Source organism: Solanum lycopersicum, chromosome 6, assembly GCF_036512215.1.
Source record: "Solanum lycopersicum chromosome 6, SLM_r2.1".
Lineage (NCBI taxonomy): Eukaryota > Viridiplantae > Streptophyta > Magnoliopsida > Solanales > Solanaceae > Solanum > Solanum lycopersicum.
Genome location: NC_090805.1, coordinates 50,793,342 through 50,819,374, shown reverse-complemented (window position 1 = coordinate 50,819,374; position 26,033 = coordinate 50,793,342). Strand labels below are relative to the sequence as shown.

The 26,033-nt window shown below is 32.5% G+C and overlaps 3 protein-coding genes across 4 annotated transcripts; 1 reads left to right on the top strand and 2 right to left on the bottom strand.

Annotated features, from left to right (window-relative positions):
• Positions 1 to 5,539: 5,539 nt before the first annotated feature.
• LOC101261929 (26S proteasome regulatory subunit 6B homolog) lies at positions 5,540 to 10,625 on the top strand. Its single transcript, XM_004242405.5, has 6 exons — positions 5,540 to 6,231; positions 7,785 to 8,015; positions 9,480 to 9,638; positions 9,729 to 9,881; positions 10,091 to 10,174; positions 10,389 to 10,625. Exons 1-6 carry the CDS (start codon positions 5,749 to 5,751, stop codon positions 10,521 to 10,523), a joined length of 1,245 nt encoding a protein of 414 aa, XP_004242453.1. The 5' UTR covers positions 5,540 to 5,748; the 3' UTR covers positions 10,524 to 10,625.
• Positions 10,626 to 11,640: 1,015 nt separating this feature from the next.
• Positions 11,641 to 14,150, bottom strand: LOC101264022 (large ribosomal subunit protein uL16). Its single transcript, XM_004242412.5, has 4 exons — positions 13,943 to 14,150; positions 12,512 to 13,013; positions 12,019 to 12,100; positions 11,641 to 11,920 (listed from the first exon to the last, which is right to left on the bottom strand). The coding sequence occupies exons 1-4, from the start codon at positions 13,950 to 13,952 to the stop codon at positions 11,855 to 11,857; spliced, it is 660 nt and encodes a 219-aa protein (XP_004242460.1). The 5' UTR covers positions 13,953 to 14,150; the 3' UTR covers positions 11,641 to 11,854.
• A 214-nt stretch (positions 14,151 to 14,364) lies between these two features.
• Positions 14,365 to 24,869, bottom strand: LOC101266734 (shaggy-related protein kinase eta-like). Of its 2 annotated transcripts, none has more exons than XM_069298856.1 (8): positions 24,809 to 24,869; positions 19,708 to 24,492; positions 19,080 to 19,627; positions 18,944 to 19,000; positions 17,979 to 18,116; positions 17,826 to 17,876; positions 17,622 to 17,717; positions 14,365 to 15,017 (listed from the first exon to the last, which is right to left on the bottom strand). In XM_069298856.1, the coding sequence occupies exons 3-8, from the start codon at positions 19,131 to 19,133 to the stop codon at positions 14,967 to 14,969; spliced, it is 447 nt and encodes a 148-aa protein (XP_069154957.1). In that variant the 5' UTR covers positions 19,134 to 19,627; positions 19,708 to 24,492; positions 24,809 to 24,869; the 3' UTR covers positions 14,365 to 14,966. The 2 variants fall into 2 exon arrangements, with proteins under 2 accessions (XP_069154957.1, XP_069154958.1); XM_069298857.1 differs by having other exon boundaries at positions 24,333 to 24,492.
• Between the last annotated feature and the right edge of the window lie 1,164 nt (positions 24,870 to 26,033).

Genomic DNA, 26,033 nt, shown 5'->3' with positions numbered 1-26,033 from the left:
AAAACTTCTTTGGTTAAGGCAACAGTTACACGAACTATTAACATTATTATATAGGTAATATGTGTATTTATAAAAGAATCAAGTCTTTTTATTTGACTTAATATCTTCATTAAATAATTATCTTCTGCTTGTATTATTATTTCTCTTAACACTTTTAATTTAAAAAAATAAATCTAAACGCTCAATATCATGATAACTATAATGTGTTAAATAAAGTTTAAGGTTAAAAGTTAATGTCTTTCAAATTTTTCATCATCTAGTGATTTTAATTTGCCATATAATATGATCAATTTCAAGGGACTTTATAATTTCGTTATCAATATTTTCATCAAATTGTTATTTACAAAATTCAGGTTCTATATTCCTCTTATTTGAAATTTCAGTAATAAAATCCTAACACTCATGGTATATATACTTTTTTTATAAAAAAAAAAAAAAGAAACATTGATAAGTATTTTTTTAAAAGAATAATACGCCCTAAAAATATGAAGCCCTAATCAGTGATTTTAGTGGCTAGGAATGTAGAGAGTCTTGATAGCTAGTATATAGAAGAAAAAATAATTGTATCAAAGAAAACATGCTAAACTAGTATAAATTATCAATGCTCAACCTAAACACAGGTTTATCTTGTGGTTAAATGAACAAAAAAGATTATTGGCAAAGAAAAAGTTAGTTATATGCATATTCCAGTTGAAACTACAAAAATTTATTTGCTAAGTGTGACTGATTCAAGCTATATGTTGAAAAAATTTAAAGCATACAAATGCACAGACACATAGTGATAGTCTTAAGAAGGAAATTGTAGAAAGATTACACATTATTAAGTTGAAAGCTCATAGGTGTCGAGGATACATACAAAAGTTGACTTGTAATTAGTTTGCTTTGATGTTGTTATGGCCTCTAACCCTTCCTAGAAAATAGTATTAATTGTTAGGTGCTCTTTAGTGTGTATTGTTGCTTTATTGGTTATGGTAAGCTTTTCATATTTTACCCAAAAAAAGTTAAAAAAATATCATATATCATATTATGTTTAGTGAGTGGACATTATATTTTTGCCTCATTACTCTTATTAATTGTGTAAGAATGTGATCATTAGTTGTTATAATACTTGTAACCACCAACTCATCATTTCACCAATTATCTCTTTATTTATCACAACAAATAATTATTACCTATAAATAATGGCCTATTTTTGGATTGTAAATAACAAAAGACATGTGAAAGAGTGTATGAAGAGATGAGAAGAGTTGTATGGTGTATAAACTGAGTTAGTAAAGTGAAAGCGAGAGACGAAGAATAATATTCTAAATCTTCAACTATACTCACTATTTAAAAGATAGCAAATAATTATATGTTGAAAGAATATATTTTTTTATGGAGTTTTGTACTCTTCGACTAATCCAAAGCTGTTTGAGTTGTACAATGTTGATGAGTTGTTGTATCCTGGAGGGACAAGTCAAGAGTGTTATTGCTAAATCATTGTAAATTATGTCGCAGTGGATTTAAATGTTCTTAAAGAAAACGAAATATCCACGTCTCAACCTAAAAAAAATTTTTATTCATTTTATTTCTACGGTAATTTATTATATTCATGATATATTACATCAATTTTTATTATAAAAAGAGAGATACAATTGTTTGATATGTAGTATTATTTCCAACTTTTTTTTAAACAATTAGTGAAAAAATTAAAAAATAAACTAAGAATATGGGCAACAAAAAATTTACCCGGAAACAACAATGAGGGAAAAAATTTCTAACAAAGACATATCAATATTCTTTAGAACGTATTTGTGATCTTTAATAAAAGTCAAAAGAATAGTTATTACTCTATTACAAATTTTATTGATACAATTTTTTTTAAAAAAAAAATATCGTAAAAAAATATCAAAAAACATGGTGCAATGGATGAAAGTGCTTCTTAAGAAATATTAAATTTAAGCACTATATATATAAAAAAAAAAAGGTAAAAAGACAAATATACTTCTGAACTATCATAAATGGTATAGATATTATTCGTCATACTTTATAGATATTGGTGCCCATGTCTTCCAAAAACTAAAGTATATATATCTTTTATACTAACGGTCATACACGTGTCATAATCTTATCCACCGACTCGACATCGGATCGATGGATAAGATTGTGCCACATGTCCCTATTTAGTCTTCCGTTAGAATGAATGACATATACACTTTAGTTTTTGGACTGCATGAATACTAATGTCCCTAAAGTATGATGAATTGTATCTGCATACCATTTACGATAGTTGAGGGGTATATTTATTTTTCCCCAAAAGAATATCAAAGGACATAAATCACATACATAAATCTCTCAAACTGACTCAAATTGATATAATAGTATAAGCGCTGATACATTAATCTGATGCGCGAGATACATTCATCGTTAAATAAGATACATTACTTTTTATACATAATATACTAATCTGGTGTATATTTTATACCTGATACACTAATCTAATGCGCGACATATACTAATTTGATGCATTGATACATTAATCTGATGCGCGAAAAATGAGGGATTTTGAAAATTTGAAAAACTAACAGGGGATAATGATAATAACAGAACTTAGAGATAGGATTTCTATCATTTTTTCAAAAAATAATGCTTCCACTCGAATAAAGTCCACAACATATGTTTGAAATAATCGAGTTTTAATATGAATACACCTAGAACCGTCAAAATGAGCTTGGCCCGCGAGGTCGGCACAACTCAACTCTAGTAGGCCCAACCCTTTGCCTAGAGGCCAGCCCGTGGGCTATTAATTTTTTAAAATATTTTTTTATATATTTTTAATGGTGATTTATTTGTAAAGGTTTTATGAATAAATATTTTAAAATTAAAAATATTTCATAATATCATCTTTCGTGGTGAAATGTAGATGATGAATTTCTTAAGGAAATAATATCACATGTTGATTCAAATGTGATCTATGGTGGAAGTAGAAATTGAGTTGTAAAACGTTAATTAATGAGTCATGTAATATTTAGAAATTTAGATTTATTAAGTATTTAGGCTGCTTTGTGTTGATGGAAATCTTTTAAACCAACTATTTTTTTGTGGAAGAAATGATGGAACGATCAACATTTATCCGCTAAATCTTACGTTGGCTTTATGTATTTTTGTAAGTATTCACCAAAGTGTGATTCATAGATGTATTTTTGCAAGTATTCACCGAAGTGTGTATTTATAAATGAATTTTTGTATGAATTAATGTCGTGTTCATAGACGTCAACATTCGATACTCTTTCTAAGAGAGTAATATTGAGGAAAGAATCAAAATAGTCCATCTTCTTTGGGCTAAGGCTCAAAGTAATCATTGAGTTTTCACATATAGTACTAATAGTCCCTCTTGTTTGCAATATTGGTACATTTTTTGTCAATCTCCAAAATTTTACCTATTTTTTTGCATTGATTTTATCCATACGTATGGGGTGTTCAATAGTCATTTATATATTTAGCAGAAATAATAACTTCATATCAAAGAATGTGAGAAGAATAACACTTTGTTTTGTTTAGTAGAAATCATATTACAGGTAAAGTCGAGAGGTTCATCACGATAATTTCACGTGCAATAGTACAATTTTTTCTTATTTTCCGTGAATAGAAAAAAGTGTTTTTCTTATCATTTCTCTCAGATAAAGTTATTATTCTATTAAATATGTTAAAAAACGATTGAACATTCCTTATATTAAATTTTGGACAAAAATTAATGTTAAAAAATAGGCAAAGTTTTGGGAAGGACCAAAAGTGCACCAATATTGCAAACACGAGAAACTATTAGTGCTCTATATGAAAATTTAAGGATCACTTTCAATCTTAACCCAAAGATGAGCGACAATTTTAAGCTTTTCCTCAATAATATTAGGGAAAAGGGTCTGATGTACCCCCAACTTTGTCATTTGGAACTGATATACCCCTTGTTATGAAAGTGGCTCATATATACCCCTACTTATAAACAAATGACTCACATATATCGTTTTCCTAACGGAAAATGAAAATAATAATATTTTAATCTAATTTTTTATTTTTTTTCTAAAAAATATAATCCCATATGAGTAGAATTAATCCTCGTCAAACATTATTTTTTTATTTTAATGAATAATTTAGAATTATTATTTTTGATTATCAAATTTATTAAAGTTTCACTAATATTCTTGTAAAACTTATTGTAGATGACCATTTCTTTTCTTCGAATACAAAAATTAAATTACAATATAGACATAAAAAATAGTTTTAAATATTTTTTCTTTACACTAAGGAATGAAAGAAAAAAAACAAGAATAATAAACTCAAATAATTATAATAAATAAGTCAAAAAAATAATTTATGTATTAAAAAAATTTGAAATATACCTTGAACTTTGAAAAAAGAATCATATATGCCCCTAAATATATTTTTTTTTAAAATTAAAGTAAAATTATAAATTTAAAAGTAATTTTTTCACTTTCGTTAAATGAAGGGTATATATGAGCTCATTTTGTAACGGCAGAGGTATATGTGAACCATTTGTATAACGGTAAGGGTATATATGAGCCACTTTCATAACGAGGGGTATATCAGTTTCAAATGACAAAGTTGAGGGGTATATCATACCCTTTTCCCATAATATTATTCATTTTTGGGTTGACGGGTCAAACCTTGGGCTGCTTAGGACTTGATTAGACCGCTATTTTATTGACTCTTTAATTAATGGGCAACTTTCACATATAACAAACAAAAAATTCATATTTGTATGCTATAACAAAGTTTGCATAATTGCGCTCCATAGCAAACATAAAATTGTATAATTCGCTGACCTAAATTGTATAATTCGCTGGCCTATTTCGCTGCAATTGTATAATTCGCTATCCTATTTAACTACAATTGTATAATTCGCTGCCTATTTCGCTGCAATATTATTATAAAATTTGCTTTGCATATAATTGAACCGAATTAAAATGTATGTATATTGCATAATTATAAGTGTATAGCAATAAGATATATGTTTTTCTCTCGCTTTATACGAAAATAGAAACACAATATATACACTTCTGTTATATAAAGCTAGAGAAAATTGTATTTCACTGCAATTGTATAATTCACAATTGTATAATTCGTTGACCTTTTTCTTTGCAATATTTGTATAAAATTTGCGTTTGTCTACAATTGAATTGAAGTAAAATGTTTGTAAATTGTATAATTAAGTGTATAACACGAAGATATATGTTTTTGCATGTGTATATACAATTTTGTCTCGCTTTATACAAAACAGAAACAAAATTTATACACTTCTGTGTATAAAGCAAGAGGGGCGAGCAGAGGGAGTGTGGCGAGCGAGAATGGAAAAGTGACGAGCGAGATTTTTGGAAGAGAGGCGTCTGACAAACTTTGGCTAACATTTATTATGGAGCATAATTAAATCAAACCATAATTACTTTATTTATTTTAGATTTTTAATTTATTATTATAAACAATTTTCCCTTAATTAATCAATATGTCCTAACCCATTTAACTCTTTAACCATTAGAGTTTAATTAGCTTGAATTGACCCAGCCCATTATGATATCACATGAGTCTCCTTTTCCAAAAACTTGACCCGAGTCATCCAACGATTACAAACTGGTAGCTCTATACCCGATTCGTTCTCTGCTTTCATCGGGCTTATCAAGCTTTCTTCTTTCGCACGCCATTCTCACCTTCTCCTTTGTGTGTATCAACTGCCGTAATTTTTATCCACTTCCAACAATGGCAGCAGCCATGGTTCTCGATCCAAAACCCTCACCGGAGCTGCCTGCAACTCGACCCGACTTATCGTCACACGACGTTCCTTCCGAAAACGGCGAAGACGACCTCTACGCTCGCCTGAAATCTCTACAACGGCAGCTGGAGTTCATCGAGATCCAAGAGGAATACGTGAAGGACGAACTGAAGAATCTCCGCCGTGAACATTTACGGGCACAGGAAGAGGTAAAACGGATCCAGTCGGTGCCGTTAGTAATTGGCCAGTTCATGGAGATGATTGACCAGAATAACGCCATAGTTGGTTCAACGACGGGATCTAATTACTACGTGAGGATACTCAGCACGATTAATCGGGAGCTACTTAAGCCTTCGGCTTCTGTGGCTTTACATCGTCACTCGAATGCTCTAGTTGATGTTTTGCCTCCTGAGGCTGACTCGAGTATTTCGCTGCTAAGCCAATCAGAGAAGCCTGATGTTACCTACAACGTAAGTCTATTATTTCTGAATTGTGTTAGTTATTGGTTGAATACACTGATTAGGGTTTATATGTTACTGCTTATTAGGGTTGTAATATTTCTGTCTGATATGTTTCTTATTTCTTAGGGTTTATTGGTTAATTTTGCCATTTGGTTTCCTTAATTGGTTCATTAGAGTTTGTAGTGTGAGCTAATGACTTGTGGAACTCTTGCGTTAGGTTTTACTTCATAGTGATTATGAGTTCTAGATTCTGATTTTGCTATCAGCTAGTGTAGACTTCATTAGATGAATGCAGGCTTTCCCGTTACTCCTAAAGTTCATTGCCTTTATTAATTAATGAATCCCAAGAATTGATTTTTATGATAGGCTCACTAAGAGCTTGAACAACCTTAGTAGAATGAAGATTAATTAGTCAAGGTGTCACCACCAAGAACTTACGTAGATTAGGAAGCAAAGTGCTTGTATATAATCCTAATTATTTAGCGAGTTAAATTAGAAGGTGAATGCTGCTTTCAAGTCTCAATGTAATGTTAGAATGCCTCATTTCTTCTTATATGGTTATCCTAGATTTCTGAACACGTTTTGTGACAGAATGACAATATTTTCAATAGTAATTTTAAAACCAAGAGAAGAAACTCCTTTTTAAAAATCATATGAACTCATTGGGGAGATTATTTCTCTCTAATCAATCAATTCAGTGGTCGCATACTCATACAATCACATTGCGTTATATATTCTTATTTAACCTCTGTTCCTATCAGCCTCTCCGTGAAAGATAAGTACACCTGCAGCCATCACTTTCCCCTGGCCTTATTCAAAATCCTATTATTGGCTTCTAAAAGGCAGCTAAGTGGCAATTAGTACCTATACTCTAGTCCTTAGAGTAGTTGTAATGTGTGCAGCACTTCTATCAACCACATCAAGTGAGAAGGAAATTGGAAAATCTTGTTCACTGGTTGCAGAAGGAAGCATATGTTGCCTTAAAATTGTGGCTAGAAAAACGGGTGATACAACAAGCATGACATGTTCTCAGAAGAATCAGGATAACAAAGTGTGGTTATTGGTGTCTTTGGATATCCGGTGCTCCATAAATGTTGTATCCTGGATGAATATGGATATTGTGGTTTACTTTTGGTATGCAGCCCTTGTTGTATTGTGGGGAAGTAGGAAATAGGTTTGCAAATGATTGAACTGATTTTGTAATTAACTGACGAATCACAATTTGGTGATCTGAATCCACTTATCTATTCATAAAAGGAACATGGGTGTGGAGTGCACAACTCGTAGACTACTCTCCATTATTTTTCTTCAAAATCGTGAAACATTAGTGAGGTACTGGGTATTAGTAAAGAATGCATCTAATTCTATAATCAGAAGTCAGAACACTAATGAGGAAAAGGCATTATGTTCTTATCCTAATATAAATGCCTTTTATATAAGCTTGTATATGCGTCACATTACAGCTACAGGCAAGCAAGTGGACGTCTGATATATATAGGGCTGTTAATGTGCCTTCCTTTATATTCTTACTTTATCTTAATCTCGTTTTTTCCTCACACCAGGATATTGGAGGATGTGACATTCAAAAGCAGGAAATTCGTGAGGCTGTTGAGTTACCTTTGACTCATCATGAGTTGTACAAGCAGATTGGTATAGACCCTCCCCGTGGTGTCTTGCTTTATGGTCCACCAGGTACTGGGAAAACTATGCTTGCAAAGGCTGTTGCTCATCACACTACTGCTGCCTTCATAAGGGTGGTTGGCTCAGAATTTGTTCAGAAGTACTTGGGTGAGGTATGCATTGAAGTAATGAAATACCATGAGCATTTTTTGTTATGCATCAATGTGTTGTTACTACGTACTAATCACACCTATTGTTGATGATTCAGACTATTTGCACAGCGTTGTTTGAAATGCAATTTCTTTTTTTGAGGTCTTCCTTTCTATTGTATAGAAAGAAATTTGGAAGATAAAAGGAATTGGTGTATTATCTCAGTTTCTTTTATTTTTTAATTTCATCATTAGTAGCTATTGTTTGTGCAATAATAAGGTAATTATTAATTAATGAATATTACTTCTACCGCAAACTGTATGATATAATTCTATTTGCTGTAATTCACTTTTTTTTTTATCGACATCAAAGATTAGGCTATTAATTTGTGTAAAAAATTAATTAAAGATTACATTTTACCTTATTAAAAGAAAATTACTGATTTAGAAGCTAAAAAGCACCATTAGAAAATATACCCTCTCCCGCTACATCAAATGTCTTTGTTTAAATTTGCATTTCCATGAAAGTATAATTGAACGCTGAATTCTTTATCTTTGTTGGGTGAACATGTGGAGCCAATTGTTGGAAATTTGATGGTTGTAAACGGAATGGAAACATTGCTAGAAGGCACCATGAAAACTAAAAATAACACACTCACTGCTATCTGCATTCTCTTGTTTAGAGGCTGGAATTTTTCTCTACTATAGTTCCATAGGGTTTGACTCGAGACCTCTCGTGAATCGTGGTAAAGATTGCCCATTGTCTCAAAACCTTTTCAATTTCTTTAATTTCATCGTATGGCTTATTGCCTCTGTTTGTGTCTCACTATGTTAGGCTACTACCACAGTTCCAACTTGTCACTGTAATAAGACTTTTTAGCAAAGGTGCAACTGAAAGTACCAAAAAGATGGATAACCCTGAGTAATACCATGAATACTGCGTATAGCATTGCATTCTTCTGCAGGAACTCCAAACTTTTGTTCACACATCTGGCACCGAGCTGGATACTCGTTTAAACTCCTCTTGCATCTTATAGACATTGTCAAAGAAGACCCTACGAATCTACATCAGTAAATACCTCGACAAGAAAGATATTGATCAGTAAAGATACAGAACACAGAATCTCCTATTTCCGTTGTGTTGACTGGTCAACATAATGTGCACGATCCATCCTTAAAATTAGAAAGCCATATAGGAGAACTACTCGTCGATACTTAGTAGTTAACCGAGAAGCCATTAAGCCTTTTTTTCTTTTTGAGAAGTTTAAGACAAACCATCTTTCTTGTTGCTGCATGTTCTCCACAACTCTTTTATCTAAGATGCAACTTCAGTTCAAATTGCAATTCTCGGAGCCAAACTTGTTTGTCTGGAGATATCTTTTATTTCTTAGTTAGGACTGGTCAAGTTTGTCCAAAAAATGATGGCAAGACTGCATTTGTTTCTATTGCTCAAAGTTAACTTTCACCTTTTATTATCTGACTGTTCAGGGTCCACGAATGGTTCGTGATGTGTTCCGTCTTGCCAAAGAAAATGCTCCTGCCATTATATTTATTGATGAGGTAGATGCAATTGCCACTGCGAGGTTTGATGCTCAAACTGGAGCTGATAGGGAGGTCCAGCGTATCTTGATGGAGTTGCTTAATCAGGTAGGCTTCTACAAATTCCTGAAGTAATCCCATAAGAATTTACAGTTTTTGCATTGTTCACGAGGTTTCCTTTTGGTATGTCTTATGCAGATGGACGGATTTGACCAGACAGTGAATGTGAAAGTTATCATGGCAACTAACAGAGCTGATACTTTGGACCCTGCACTTCTGCGTCCTGGAAGGCTTGATCGGAAGATTGAATTTCCTTTGCCTGATAGGCGTCAAAAGAGGCTTGTTTTTCAGGTAGAATTTGGAAGATTTTGCCTCAGGACCTTCTTCAACCCTATTTCCCATTAGCAAACATAAAGAAATTAAGATTGGAATAATATTGAAGGAAGTTATGATAGATTGGCTTCTGAATTCTGCCTCTCACTCATTATGTTATATTGTACCAGTATTTCCAATTTTTTCGCAATGAACCTCAAATCTGAAAGTTGGATGATTTTGGCCAGGTCTGTACTGCTAAGATGAACCTAGGTGACGAGGTTGACTTGGAAGATTATGTTTCTCGCCCTGATAAAATTAGTGCTGCTGAGGTTTGTCTCTTTATACTTCATCTATTTTTTCGACTGATAACAGGATTCTTCACTATTGATTCAAAATGTTGATGTCTACTGTTACAACTAAGAGTAGTTCTTTATTTTGCTTCATCTGCTTTGGTCCTTCTATTTTTAAAATGTGAATGATCTTTATAATTGAAGAGTCAATTTGACCAACACGACTGTGATGCACATGTTGCAATGTCTACAGATTGCAGCTATATGTCAGGAAGCAGGTATGCATGCAGTGCGAAAGAATCGATATGTCATACTCCCCAAGGACTTTGAAAAGGGTTACAGGACCAATGTGAAGAAGCCGGACACTGACTTCGAGTTCTATAAGTGATCTGTAAAAGTAGATGAGCTAATATTTTTAGAGGTTGACCTTGTACACTCAATATGAAAATTCTTTTTAATATGTTTTTAATGGTACTGCTGGTTTGTCAAACGTCTGCTGGTTTGTACCGTTCTAGATTCCATTATTTGTTCGTTCAGAAAGTGCAGCGTGAGCAGTCTAATTATCCATTTAAGCTGCTTAAGTATCGCATTCGAAGGGGTGTGTCTGTAGACTCTCAGTCATTTTAATGCCGCATTCTGTGGGATGGCTAATCTCATATATAAGCTTTGCAGTAGTACATTTTCATTCGGTTTTTGACTTACTGTTCATTACTCCTTTTCATTTACCATTGTCTATTACATTCACCAGAAGGTGCAAGAAGCACTACTGACATAAAATAATATAAAGTCTGTTTTTAGATAGCCTTCTTATGTTTTACGTCGATTTACTAATGCACTGATCCATACGTGCACCATAGAAGCTACAAAAGATGAGGTAGATTTATGATGTCAAAAGGATGGGCTATAAATTAAAGTTGGAATATTTGAAAAGTTCATATAATCTTATAAGTAACATAGTTTATAATTTAAAATAATGGTCAAAGTAAAATATCTGTGGTACCTCAAATAATTATAGTGTTTAAAACCTTAATCCAAAGTTTTACTGTGCGTTTGACAATTAATTAATGTTTTATAAATCTTGAGGATTAGAATTGTACAACTTCTAAAATAGGGATAAATTAAAGGACAAAGGACAATAATCACGTACTTGTTCTTAAGTTTATGATTACAAAATTGCAACTGGAGGAGCTTGCCAAGAGGTAGTAGGAGCACAACAAACTCAGCCAAAACTTGACGAGTGTCTTTAACTTACCATTTTGCTGTTTAAATCGGATGCACTCTCTCTATAGAAAACATTCATTCTTAAAAAGTAAAACGAGGACAATAAAAAGTTACGGAGGGAGTAATATTTCTAAAAATATCAGTTAAAGTAAGAAACTCTTCTCCGTACTAATTTTACCAAACTAGATCCTCAGGAGTGGACGTCTTCACCACAAATAGGTTTGTTTCCAGTTATACTAGCCAAATACTCGGAAATAATTAGTTGCAGGGGGTACTAAAGAATGTTATTACAACCTGTCACTATGTATCAATTCATCAAAACATACGAGCTCTTAATCATACAAGAAATTTCAAATACAGAACATTATAATTTCAAAATTGTTCAATTGGATACTGATCAAGTTCATGCAAAGACAGAAATTCAAGTAACAAAGTTCCATTCAACAGACTAGAAAACTAAATGTGCTATTTCTGAGAAGATTATGACACTTCAATTTCCTAAGCAGATGTAAGGAAGGCCCTTCCAGGTTGACGTGCAGCAAGTCGACCATGGTTGCCAAGAAGCTGCACAAGCAAAACACCACACAAGAAGTTGTCACAACCAAAAATTACAAATAGCTACAGGCCGAGCAAAGCAAAAAGAAGGATATGAATAGACAAACCTTTGCATTCACACCATCTGGTAGAATACGGTTCTCTGACTTGTATTTCAGATAATCAGTTCGGCTGAACTTGGTGAATCCCCTGAATTGAAGTAGCACACGTGAGATTCAAGGACAAGTTTCTAACTATCTAAAACAACGAAAATAATGCATGACCAAAGATAGCCTCAATGGGTAGGCTAGATTGCGGAATGAGAAGACAAAAAAAAAACAAGATATCATGAAACTTTAGGAGTCTCGGATGGAAAACAAGCCCAGAGTTCATTTTTCCGTAGTGAAATAAGACAACTTCTGGCATTGGAAGGAAGAAACTTGTGTAATTTACTGTAGGGTGTTCTTTTAGAATAAAAAAATCTTCACAAACAAAATAACTAATTAAATGAAAAAAAGCACTTTTTACACAGCAGGATAATCCTTTAATAGAAAAAGTACAAAGTTCTCATACAAATCAGTAGCATAAAATACAAAGTGAAACTTCTGATAGAATACATACCACTTTCTGCTCACAATGATCTTTTGACGTCCAGGAAACTTGAATTTGGCACGGCGGAGAGCCTCTTGAGCATGGTTGCTGTTTCCATCTTTGCAGCGAACAGATAGAAGAACCTGACCAATTGCAACACGAGCACAAACACCCTGGGGCTTACCAAAAGCTCCCCTCATACCAGTTTGGAGTCTATCAGCTCCAGCACACGACAACATCTTGTTAATTCTCAAAACATGGAATGGATGAACCCTGACCCTTAGGTGAAAAGCATCTTTCCCGGCAGACTTGGTCATGTACTTGTTGCAAGCAATACGGGCAGCTTCAAGTGCCTCACTTGAGACATTCTCCTTCTCCCAACTGACCAAATGCACACAGAAAGGGAACTCATCAACTCCCTTTTTCTTCATGCCCACGTCATAAATCCTGATCTTTGGATCAGGGACACCACGGCAAAACCTTGATTTTGGGTAAGGCTTGTTCTTAATCTGACGATAACATCTTGCAGGTCCTGTCAAAAATAATTCAAACCATTACACCAAAGGCATAAAGATGAAAATGAGCTAGGGAAGACAAGCACAATGACTCAGAGCGCAATATAAAAAATCATTACAATACAACATATGCTTAGACTAGCTATGTCATGACTGGAACTTAAGCAGGATACAACTAGTGGTGCAAGAACTCGAATATGCTTTTCCATACACATATTAACAATTCTACTCGTCACCTATCTTAGATAAACCATAAACAACTTATCAAGTCATAATTCATACGTAATTTTAGTAAGTACTTCCATTCTCATACACATAAAGAAAAGATGTTTCGCTGACACAAAACGAGGAACTCTTCCTTCCATTTTCCAAGCAAATAATATTCTTACAAAGACAATGTTTATCCTTTGTATCTTGGTTGGTAACAAAAAAAACTAGATTCGCGAGCAAATGTGCCTAAAATACTACAGAAAATGCCACATACTTCAATCTTGAAGCTACCCGTTTTACCAGGACAGGTATCATTTTTAATGTATTAGCTCAAATCCATTAGCTTAACATAGAACGGCAAATTCCAAACATTTAAGAGCTGATTCCAAACATTTAAGAGCTAGAAAAATCTAACAGAATCAATTAAATAATCCAAATTCCAAACAAACTAGTTTTACAATCAAATACACTAACAAACAAACATATAACAAAACTACTCGATGTCAAATAAACACCACATTCGCATAATAATTATACAGGACTTCACGCAGCAAACTTTTTTTTTTAAAAAAAAACAATATTCACATAAATCATGGTACACAAATCCAATCATATAAATACCAATGAATCCGTCAATGGCGTAAAAAGCTCAATTTTTTTTCCAGATCTGAGGAACAATACATTATAATAATACAAATTAAATTTGATAAATAAGGATTTAAGCTAAGCAACTTACTTCTCCCCATAGCTATTCAATTGGGGCGTCACTGCAATTGATCTGCGGCTTAACAATTGTCTATATAGAAACAAGGAAGAGAAATGCCCTAAACCTTAAATAGGAGTTGTATTAGGCTTAGAAATTGTTTGGGCTTACGTTTGGGCTTACGTCACAACAAATAGATGGGCTTGGGCCTACATGGTCAACAAACTAAGGCCGGGTTTTCGCACAAGTTACTTGACCCATCATTGTCTTGTAAGATTAAGTATATATTAAATTTTGTATTACATTGAGTAGTTCATTAATAATATTGTTTACTAAAAAGCATACACATTTTTTTAAAAAAAAATGTAAATTATATAAATATTCTTGTTTTTTTTTAAATATATATATATATATATATATATATATATATTCTTGGTTGGAAAAGCAAACATGACGTTCAAATTCTTTTTTCATAACCTCTTATTTAAGTTGTTATGGCAATTATCTGAGAAGAAGGTTTCTTTGTGGGTTAGAGGGTTCATAGAATTTATATAAGGTTGATGAAACATCTCAGCACATTAGGCGGACGGATCGACTCAAGATTGTGGGTCTGAAGCGAAATTCAAGAGAAAGGTTTTAATATTTTTATATTAAAAAAATATTTTTTTAGATGTGAAATCATTGGTTAGTATTTTATTTAATTGATTTGTTTTACTAATTCGTTTTCAATTGAATATAATATAGCTAATTCACTCTATTTCTCTTGAGAAATTGTTGATCTTAAATAAGATTTAATCAATTTTAGTTTTGAAAGACCTTTTTTTGGTTGAGACAATAGTTACACGGACTATTAACATTATTATATAGACAATATGTGTATTTGAAAAAGAATCAAGTATTTTTATTTGATTTAACGTTTTCATTAGATAATTATTTTGTACTTCTATTATTACTAGGTAGAGATGGCCCGTACAAGTACGGGCCCAACATTAAACAAATTTTTTGAGCTAAATGCATAAAATAAGTTCCTGGTTAATTTATTTGCATTGAATGTGTATCATTTATGTAGTGGTACATTTTTATCGCTTATCACCCTAACAAAAAGTACCTGTGAAAAAAGAGAGAAATATTTTGGTTCAAAGTTGAATACTTAGTTCATATATAATTAAGGAAACCTCAAAAATAAAAGAGCACAAAGTAGCCTAATTCAAGTGATGAAATCTCAAATATTTAGTAAATGTAGAAGGGTCTTTGTACACAAGTAACACAAGTCCTTCGTACACAATAATACAGATTACAGATCACCTAGTTGAGTTGCTGTATGAATTTTTTTCCGATCAATATTTTGCATCAATAGTAATTTAAAAATTATACACTCATACTACCAAAACAATTGAACTGTTGAATCCAAAACAAACAATAATTGAGAAGTCAATACGGGAACAAAATACGCAGCAGAAGAGCTAGCTGAAAGAAAATAATTCAGCACCATAAACTAACAAAAGATGATAAAAGCAGAACTATATTGACAGATTATGCTATGCACGAGTCCTTTGTGAGGTAGTTTAGACGGTCTACTACATTCGAGTATTTTTCTGTTTATAGGAAGCGATTTGAAAGAGTTTGTACAGACTGGTTGATAAACTTAGAAGTTCCTGACATATGTCAATTACAGAAATCGACAAATGAGCCTTGTCTAAAGCTGCAACATTTGGACCTTTTGGTATTCACATGTCTGCCTTGAATTAGGGGTGGGCGTTTAAAAATGTAGGAGAATTGTACTTGCTTATGTTTCTTCTTTGCTGCTTTTCTTGTGGGCCAAATTAACATTTTTTGAGAACTTTTGAGTGAGAAGGTGGGAGGAGGGGGGGAGGGGGGGTTTAAGTTTTTCACCTTACTTAAATGTTGAAAAAGAACCCTTTTTTCAGCTTTAGAAGTGAGTATTTCCTTCTTTATCACTTGCTGTTCTGATGAAAGGTTCTTTATTAGATAGCTGCATAATTTAGGGAGTGATCTAAAGGGTGTTCAATATTTCTTTATAGGGGCTCTGCCTATAATGTTTTTTTTACCTTGTCTTATTACACATGCTTTTCCTTGTAATCAGTGAAATGATCTAATGAAATACATCAACTAAAATGAGACCTAAGTAGGAGGCTATTAATTTATATTCAAAATATTCACCTGGTATTAAACTCAATTATGGGGAGTTAAGATAAAATGATTCTTTTGTGTGAGAAAGGTAGACTTGCTATGTGGACTAAAAAAAGGAGAAAAAACTTTCAGGTTGTGATCCAAAATGGAAGTTTAGACAATTTGGTTTTGGTTTCTCACTTGGTGAACGTTGTGTGGTCTCTGATTAGTAGTTTGACTAATTCAAATTCGTGCTTGGAACTGAAAATCTTGCTTTGGGGTATAACACTTTATTCAAATCCATCTTCAGCCTTTGAATTCCATTCGAATAGTGTAGTATAATTTTCTGTGACTTGAGAAACATCCATTTGCAGGAGGTTCTTAGCTTCATAATAATGCTAACTAGTTACTTAAAAAGAAAAAAAGGGTGAAGCTAACTTTGATATTTCATGAATATGTTAGCAAATGTTTGTGTCTCTGTAGGGAAGTATGAAAAAGAAATATCTTAGATAACCATATAGCGATTCAGAAAATTATTTTCATATCCTACATATCAATGAACACAACAAAATAATAACCTCTGTGTTGCAGCTTTATACATATGGTTTGATAGTGTGGCTTATGGTAAATCAACCAGTATGCTGAACAATATATACCAACCATCCAAACAGTATGCAGACAAAACAAGAGAAGGCACCCTTTACTATTACAAGTGAAATTTACAGTAGAGCAAAATCTGATGAAACATCATGATGACATGAAAAAACTATATGATAAATAATAAATAAAGCTCTTTTGGTTAGTGTTATAGAGGAAAACAATTCATACTATCAAAATATACAAAAGCCATAAAGGATCAGTGAAGCTCAACATGACAAAGGATTCACACATGACATATATTTAGATATATCCCCTGCTTATCCTAGTTTTTAAGTCTAGCTAATTTTTTACTTCCTTTTCAATTTATTTATTTTATTTTCTTTTAGTTTGCTTAAAAAATAATCACTTTTTTCTATTTAGCAATTCTTATGTCCAACATTCTGTCAGACATGTTAGGTGCATTATACACATCTTTAGTTTGTGACTACAAGATTTAAAAGTTATGTGTCGTGTCAAGTCAAACTAAGACAAACAATTAAAATGGAGGCAATAAATTTAAAAAATTCAGAAAGAAATGAGTGAAGAGAAAGTACTATACTGGTGCAGACATGTTTATCCCAAAGCAGAAAGACATTTTTGGCTTAAAAGGTTTTCTTTCATGAAAAAAATGAAACATATCTGCATAACTTCAATTTTTACGACACCCAAATCTATAGAACAAGATTTACAAAAGTTCAGACCCTAATTTCTAGACATGTTTATAAATTATGCTTATCTATTGAGAACAATATTCTTACCACAAACAATAGAGTCACTACTTTAGCAATTAATTAAGATATTTGATAATAAAATTACAAAGAAAAGAGAAAATAATGAAAATAAACTCTCAGTACAAAATTCAACAGGAATGATACACACAGCGAGCAGCAAGACAACAAATTGTTGGTCCACGAGGTACGACTAAAGTCAAGTGAAAACATACCTTATGCCAAGGGTGTGCTTTGATTTGTGGAAACCTAAAATCAGTATAGTTTGGATTCATACAGCGAATTTCCTCCCTTGTCGGTGTTCCAAGTACCTATAAAATGAAGCAAATGACACAAGAATCAGTAAGCTATAGAAGTCTAGATCACTGCAAACCTGCTACAATATTTGCATCAGTAAACAAGAATTTATCACACAGCACCTTGATTATCTCAACAAGTTGGTCCACATCATTTTCTCTAGGGAACAATGGCTGCAAGAAGATTACAAAAATTGGTTAGAAACTGGAAAAGTGCACCAAAAAAGTCCGCAGAGATTCCATGGACAGTACGTAAGCTATAAGATTCTAGATCACCACAAGAAGAAGCTCAGCAAGGACACAGCCAGCTGACCAGATATCAATTGAAGTAGTATACTCTGTTGCACCAAATATGAGTTCAGGAGCCCGATAAAACCGCGAGCAGATGTATGAGATGTTTGCTTCTCCTTTAACCTGAAAATATATGGTACTTCCATAAATATAAGAACCAACTACAACCTTAAAATCGAGTAATTCTCACACAAAGGAAGCTTTTTTGAAATGACATAGTCTACACCATAAGCTTGCAATAGTCAAAATTAAGATAATGAATTCACAGTCATGGAAAGTGGAAACCTATTGCTTTCTTATTTAAAGTCACTGAAAAGGTGAAAATCCCATCAAAGGTATTCATGGCGTGATTATAAATTTTCACATATCTGTCCTCCCAAGAAAAAAGAAAAAAATTACATTATGAATTTTTCAGTTCATGGGATATGCTAAGGGAGGTAACTTTTTTTGAGAAAGTATGCTAAGGGAGGTAACATAGAATTATAGAACTGCACCATGGTTAAATAGCAAACATCATCTAACTCCAACATGGTCAGACTCAACTTACATTAAACACAACACCTGAAAGCGACAACAAGATCAATAAACAGGTGACTACAGAATCTGACCAATCACAAAATCATGGCTAACAGGATCTTATCCTAAGAGAATTACCATGGCCTCAGAAATATTTCAACAATAAGTATTTAACTACATGTGTTATCTGGTATTCAAGAACAAATGTACGAAGAAGTCAAAATATCCTGGACATCTAGAAAGGATCAATTTACAGTTGACACAAACATTAATAAAAAAAATCAGGCCAAAAGACCCGCCTACTAAGTCAGAATTATTACTGACCAAGTTTGAATTAAAAACAGTGAACACATCTCAGGAAGACAGGGATCAAATCCATAATCTTTAGTACGAAAATGATAATAGCCACAGAAACTCTTATGATTAACACTTACCAGTACTTTCGCGCTTCCAAAATCGCAAATCTTTACTTGGTGAGTTAGAGGGTCTACCTGTGACAGCAAACAATGACATAAGGGGAAAAAAGCCATAATTTGCTATGCAAAATTAGCAGCTTGAAAGATGCATTACCAAAACATTCTGAGGCTTCAAGTCCTTGTGGCATACGCCAGAAAGAGTATGCATGTAAGCCAGCCCTCTAAATACCTGACTACGTCTAAATCTTAGTATGGCTCAAAGCTTAGGGAACAATAATACCACTTTGTATTGTTCAAACTAAGGAAACAAAAAATACCACTCAGGAAAGCATTTCACTCATTTGATAGGTGTAAAGCTTAACATAGATGAGTGGCATTCTCTGGTTCATATTGCTATAATGCTTTAGCACTCTATACATAGTTTCTGGAACATATTCCATGACTAAATTGAGAAAAAGTTCATTTGTACTCGTAGTTGAATAGAAGCAGTGCTTTAGGCAAACAACATTTGTGTGATCCATAGTTTGTCTGACTTTCTGTAGGTAACTCTATCTAATTCACTATCTTTCTTCTCGCTCGTATCGTATACTTTTTCTTGTTCAAAGCGTATCCGCACTGATGGATATATACATTGTACAATATTCAACAAAATGTTGCATTATGACTGTTGCATTTTGATTGGTTTTCAGCACCAAAAAGTATCTGTGAAATAAGAGGGAAAATGAATTTAGTGTGTAGTTATTGGGAGGAGTAAATGTGGAAGTGATGCAAGATCTAAGTACCTGACAATTTTCATAGTCATCATTTACTTGCAGTATATTCTTGGAAAGTGACTTGAAAATAATAGGATGTCCCCTCAAAGCAAGTGAAATTCAGTTCAAAACAAATATTTTGTTAGAACAACAACTATGTAACAACACCTCCACACAATTTCCTATACAAGCTGGAATTTTTTGGTGCATCAAAAGAAACATAAAAGGACATCTATTTGCATCTTGATACAACATACATTAAGTCAATCATAATTATAAGATATAAGTAATCTATAACCTATTACAACTCCTTACATCAATAATATGTTAACAATTGCAAAACCAACTAAGCAGCTTAAGAGAACTAAACTATGATACTTAATGTTGCAACACTTGAATATTTTAGCATATTGGTTACTCAAAAGAAAAAAAACTATGGCATCAGTTTGGGTATGTGTGGTCTTTGAAATGAGACACTAAAACGGAATGAGACACTCACCAAAAGTATGTATTATATTGTGATAATACTATTGTTACTTCTAGTACAATTAATAAACTAATGATTTGAGAAACCAAACAGAGAAGAGATTAAAAAGCTAATTGACACCATCACAAACAAAAGAACGCAAAATACAAGCAAAGAGATAACACTAACCTTAACACTGCGAGACCCACAAAGACAGAGATTATTGAATAGCGAAAGCTAAAGTAAATGGAAGAAAATTGGGGATAGTATGAAAAGGCAACAAAGGGTTGTTCTCATAATGTTATGAAGACATGGAAGAAAATTGGGGATAAAAATGAAAAGGTCATTAAATTAAAGCCTATAACATTTCTGAATTGCTAGAGAGTAGTGGCACAAGAACATGGGATAGCCAATTAAAAAGCATCAAGTAAATCTTTCATTGCCATGATTTTCCAAACAACTATTTTGAGGAAAAACTTTTCCCACCGAAAGCAAAAGAGTAACAACATTAAACAAAAGAAAGTAAAGAAGCTTTTGAATCTAGTGGAGACAAACTTTTGTGGGCTTCATACAAACAAGTGAGATTCATAGTTGACATCAATCCAAAAAAAAATCATACAAGGAAAGATCAAGGTGATGAAGGTCAAATGATTCAATTTTTGAAACAACAAAGGATTAACTTTATTTAAAAAAAGATCATTGAAACACAGAATTCTCTAGCCTCCATTATCAAAGAACATACAAGGGATAATTTCTATTTGGGCATCTACTGCTTTAGATATTCAATGTATTGATTAGGTATATTTAAAGCATGGTTTTTATTTCATTACTTGTGTTGTCGTGTTCTGCTCTAACAGAAGATTGTTTGTTTATGACCATCATTGTTACAAGTCGAACAAGCTATTTAGAATTGTGTCAATTCACAATGCTAAACTTATTATCAGTGAATTTCGGATAATGTCTAAATCTAATTTACTACTTTACTTAAGGGTTGTATTGGTCTCAACCGTTCAACGTTAAATTCTCGATAAAAAGAATGAACAAGAAAGACGTTGATTTCAAAACATTTTTTATTCCCGTTCAACAAAACAGTTCAAAGAATGAACAAGAAAAAAATCTTCTTCACATTTTGAGTTGCTTCATTTCTTTGTGCTACTCCCATCTCTGGAAGTTCTATTGAATTATTTAGGCATAACCTATTACTATAGTACACGTACTACTTCTTAACAACTAACTGTACACTAATATTGTACTTAAGTGCATAATTTTTTACTAATTGAATGGCCAAGACAAGAGTGAGTTATTATGTACTTTAGCTTTACTTTTATCTTTCTACACTAATATATGCACTGTGACTACTTTGATGAACATCACAGTTAAAATAAAATGTAAAAGCAACCAACTCAACACCTATCTAAATTTTCTTTCCACTACATCACAATTTATCAAAGCCAATTCTTTTGGCCCATCAAACCATAATTATATAAGATATAAATAAATTATAACATGTAACAATATATTACATCAATAACATGTTAGCAGTTGCAAAACAAATGAAATAGCTCAAGCCTCAAGAAAACTAAAGGCCTAAGTCATCGATAGCCCCTTAAAGTTGTCCGCATAATTCATTTAGACACCTCAACTGAGACTCTTACCTATTAGACACTTTAATATTAATAAGTATTTATCTATTGAACATAAAATAACAACTATCTTTACAAATATTGTGCGTGTAATGCACGCTCTTTATCTTGACAAAAAGTACGAATAGAACTACGACACGTGGCACATGGGCCCATTAATTTAATTTTAAAAAATAAAGAATATTTTCCTTCCTTTAATAATATATAAAAAATTAAATTAATTAAAAAAAAAATCTTTCCCCTCACCCTCACCCTCACCCCACCTAACCCCATCCCATCTAACTTACTGCCCTTTTTTCTTCATCTTATTCTTTTCTTCTTCTCTCTTGTTCCATAATCACCATTCCTCTTCATAACAAAAAAAAAATGCCTAACCCCATCTCATTTCGAATTCATCCACCAAATACTTTTCTCTTTCATTTTCTTCATTATATGTTATTCCTTTGACGACTATTCCGATTTTATAAATATAATCGACCTTGATAAATTATTTTAAAATCGACAACAAAGAGAAATTAAAATTATATCAAATATTTTATAGCATTTCTAATAAGTTTATGAATGGTGATAGTTGCTCAATTGGAGTTATTGAAAATAAAAAAGTACAGATATTGGTCAATTTTTAACTCAAAATGTTTCAGTTTTTCTTCTTCTTGAAAATGCAGCAGACGTTTTGTTTACGAAAAATGAAAAAAAAATCATAACAAAAGCAGAGAAATTTGAAGTTTTTAAAATGGTGGGTTGAAGGAAGATGAGTGTGGGTTTTTTTTTTTTTTTTTTTATGATTTAAAAGATTGATGCTTAATTAAATTAATTTTTTTATATATATTTAGTCAATGCATGCCAAGTGTCAACAAAGTAGGTATAAATATTTAAAAAAAATAAAAAAATGCATTCACGCGCTCAGCAGCAGTGAGATACACTTACTTTGCCACATCAGCGTTTTGTGTTTAATAGGCACATTTCTTGATAATTTAGGTGTTCAATAGATATAAGTCCTAGTTCAGGTGTCTAAATGAATAATCGGGACAAGTTTGAGTGGCCGCATATGACTTTGGGCAAAACTAAACTATGATACTTAAGGCTGCAGCACCTGAATATTTTATCATATTGGTTACTCAAAAAATGGAAAGAACTTTGGCATCAGTTTGGGTGTGTGTACTGTTTGAAGTGAGACACTAAAACAGAATGAGACACTTGCTAAAAGTATGTATTAGGTTGTGATAATACTATCGTTACTTGATTTACGGAATTACTACCAATCAAAAAATCAAGAAATGTCTAATCCACATTGCAAAAGTAAGCAATGTATTGGAAATATTTTATTGAACTTCCCATGTAGACAGGGACATACTCCTGGTCACAAATTCCAATTCATTTAACTTCAGATATAACTATGAGAGGTATATTTACAAAAGAGCGTAAGATCCTAATTTAACTTATACCTGCTATTAATAGTTTCTTATTTTGTCTATGACGTATTCCAGTTCTTTTTCTACTGATCTTTCTTTTCATCAGTAACAAGACAACAACTTTATACCCTTAAACTCCTCAAACACCCCCAAATTTCCTATTAATCAAAACGGAGCAGAACAGAGTGACTGGATCGCTACTAATCAAGTAGATAAAAGGAGGAAGGAGAGAAAAAGAAATCGCAATGACAGGTAGAGAAGAACATACTTGTAGTTGAAACATTAATAGTAATAACTGCAAATCCTTAACTTCACACTGTATGCTATAGTATTTTTAATAATTTGTATCTATCAAATAACATATGTTATAGTTCAACTTCAACATATGATACTATTGTGTAACCATGTGAATTTGCAAAAGCGTAGACAAAAAGGTAATAGAGATATTCGGTTTTCAACACTGCAATGGAAATATGAGTGTCAAGGAACAAATAGTAACCACACTCTTGTCCTACATAACAATAAGGGAATAAAGCACTTTAATAACATGTCATGGTTTCCATGGGCATTTCAAGTTTTTTCTGTGTTTCCACAAAATCAGTTGACAAACATTTTCGCTAAGCAGTGGCCCTGTGTCAGTATTTATTTGAGATACCATTTATTCGATGATCTCTAAGCGCTAGTCCTCCCATGCTATTTATAGGAAATTTTGCTTATCAATTTCAAAAGCTTTGGAAGTAATCACCCTTCTCCCCAAATCACACGGACATAGAGAGAATAAAACTCCAGAGTGGAATCAAATCAATCAATAGTCAAATTTAACTAAAAAGAGACCTTACATTCAACTTTCTGTAAATTCCACAAAGCAAATTAACAACATTCAACCCAAACGGTAACTTACACTATAACACAAATTATGCCTATAAAACAAAGAAGAACAAATCATAGATTTAGAAGGATAACAAGTCCTCCACGTCAAAACGCACAAGTAACAATATTCCAACTAACACTATCAAATATAGCAAGAGAAAAGATTTAACCTGCTTTACCTGCCTTAAATTTGAGAGAGACTACTATAAATAAAAAAACTTGACTTTTCAAGGGAGGTGCTAACTACTTCTCAAATCGCTTTACCAGATGTGAGAGGGCACAATATGTTCAACCGCATCCTCGAAATCAACTACGAAAACGCCAATTCAATAAGAGGAAGAAACTCCAAGCCAAACACACAAAAACCCAAGAAATTGATTCCGATGAAAACCCCATACATGAACGGAGGAAGTTCAAAAGAATTCTGAGAAAGAAAATTCAAAGCCCAAATTAATTACTGCATGTGACAAAACACAACAAAAATCTGAAACAGAAATCCAAAATGAAACACGAAAATCATAATCACCCAGCCAAAATTGAACGCATACAGATGAAAATTATTGGGACTTCCAAAACACAAGGAAAATTGGACATCAATAACATGGAAAAAGAAGCAAATTTTCACACACCTAGATCTAATTTGATATATTCACACACCTAAATTTGATAGTCAAACTTCAATTTTGAGGAAAAGAAAGATGATTAAAAAAAAACTCAATGAAAACATGGAAGAGTCATACCTGGATGAAATGCTGAAGAAGAATCTTGCTATGCACTGAGTTGATGAAGACAGACACAAAGTGAGGTGTAAATTGATGGTACATGAGGAAGACACGTAGTTTTAATAGGCAAGTGAAGAGACAGAAATACCCTTGACAACAATGAAACAGGCATGTTGAACAAGCCTTTTCTAATATAAGAGAAATTTCTTTTAGCACTTTTAATTTTTTAAAAATAAATTTAAAAGCTCAAATCATAATAACTATAATGTGTTAAATTAAATTTAAAATTCAAGTCAACGCCTTTTTAAATTTTCATCATCAGTAATGTCAATATAGTGAAAAAAATTTAAGCATACAAATGTACATAGCATATAGTAACAGTCCAGATCAAGAAGGAAATTATAGAGACATTAATTAAACATTATTAAGTTGTTCAGAAAAATTCATATGTATGGATAATACATATAAAAACTGACTTGTAATTATTTTACTTGATTTTGTTGAGGCCTCTCTATACTTTACACCCTTTCTAGAAGGTGGTATTGATTGTAAGGTGCTTTTTAGTGCTATCGTTGCTTGTGTAACGATCCAAAAATAAATAAATAAATAAATAAATATATATATATATATATATATATATATATATATATATATTAATTAAGTAAATAAGAATAAATAGGTATTTAAGGGCATAATGGTCCTTTCGCGTATTAATTAAAATAAATTAGATTTGTATTTATTTATTTTAAATTCTATTTGACTAATTCTTAAATTAGTCTCCTAATCCTAATAGTTATCTCTCTCTCACGCTTCTTAACTCTCTCTCTCACGTTCTCCATCTCTCTCACGTTATTCTGCCAAATACCAACAGTTCTTCACGCTTGAAGAACTCACAAAAATTTTTAAGTAAAAGAAAAAATAATCAAAACGTCAAGGCTAAGAGAGGTTCGTCGAGAGAGGTGTACGTTGAAGTGAATTGGGAGTGGTTTGGAGGAGTTTTTCGGGCAGCAACATCAAAGTTTGAACATCGATTAATGGTATGGGTTTCTCTAATGGAATTCTTTCTCCAAGAGTACTTTCTTTCGAACGTTTCTTATACTCTTGAAACTAAGGTTGTTCCCCTTCGTATGTCTCTGTCCTTAGCTCCCTAACGAATTTGTAGGATGGGTATATTGTGCTGCTAGATTTTTTGCATGAATGTTGTGTTAAAATTAAATATGAATGTGTTTATGTGCGGGAAATC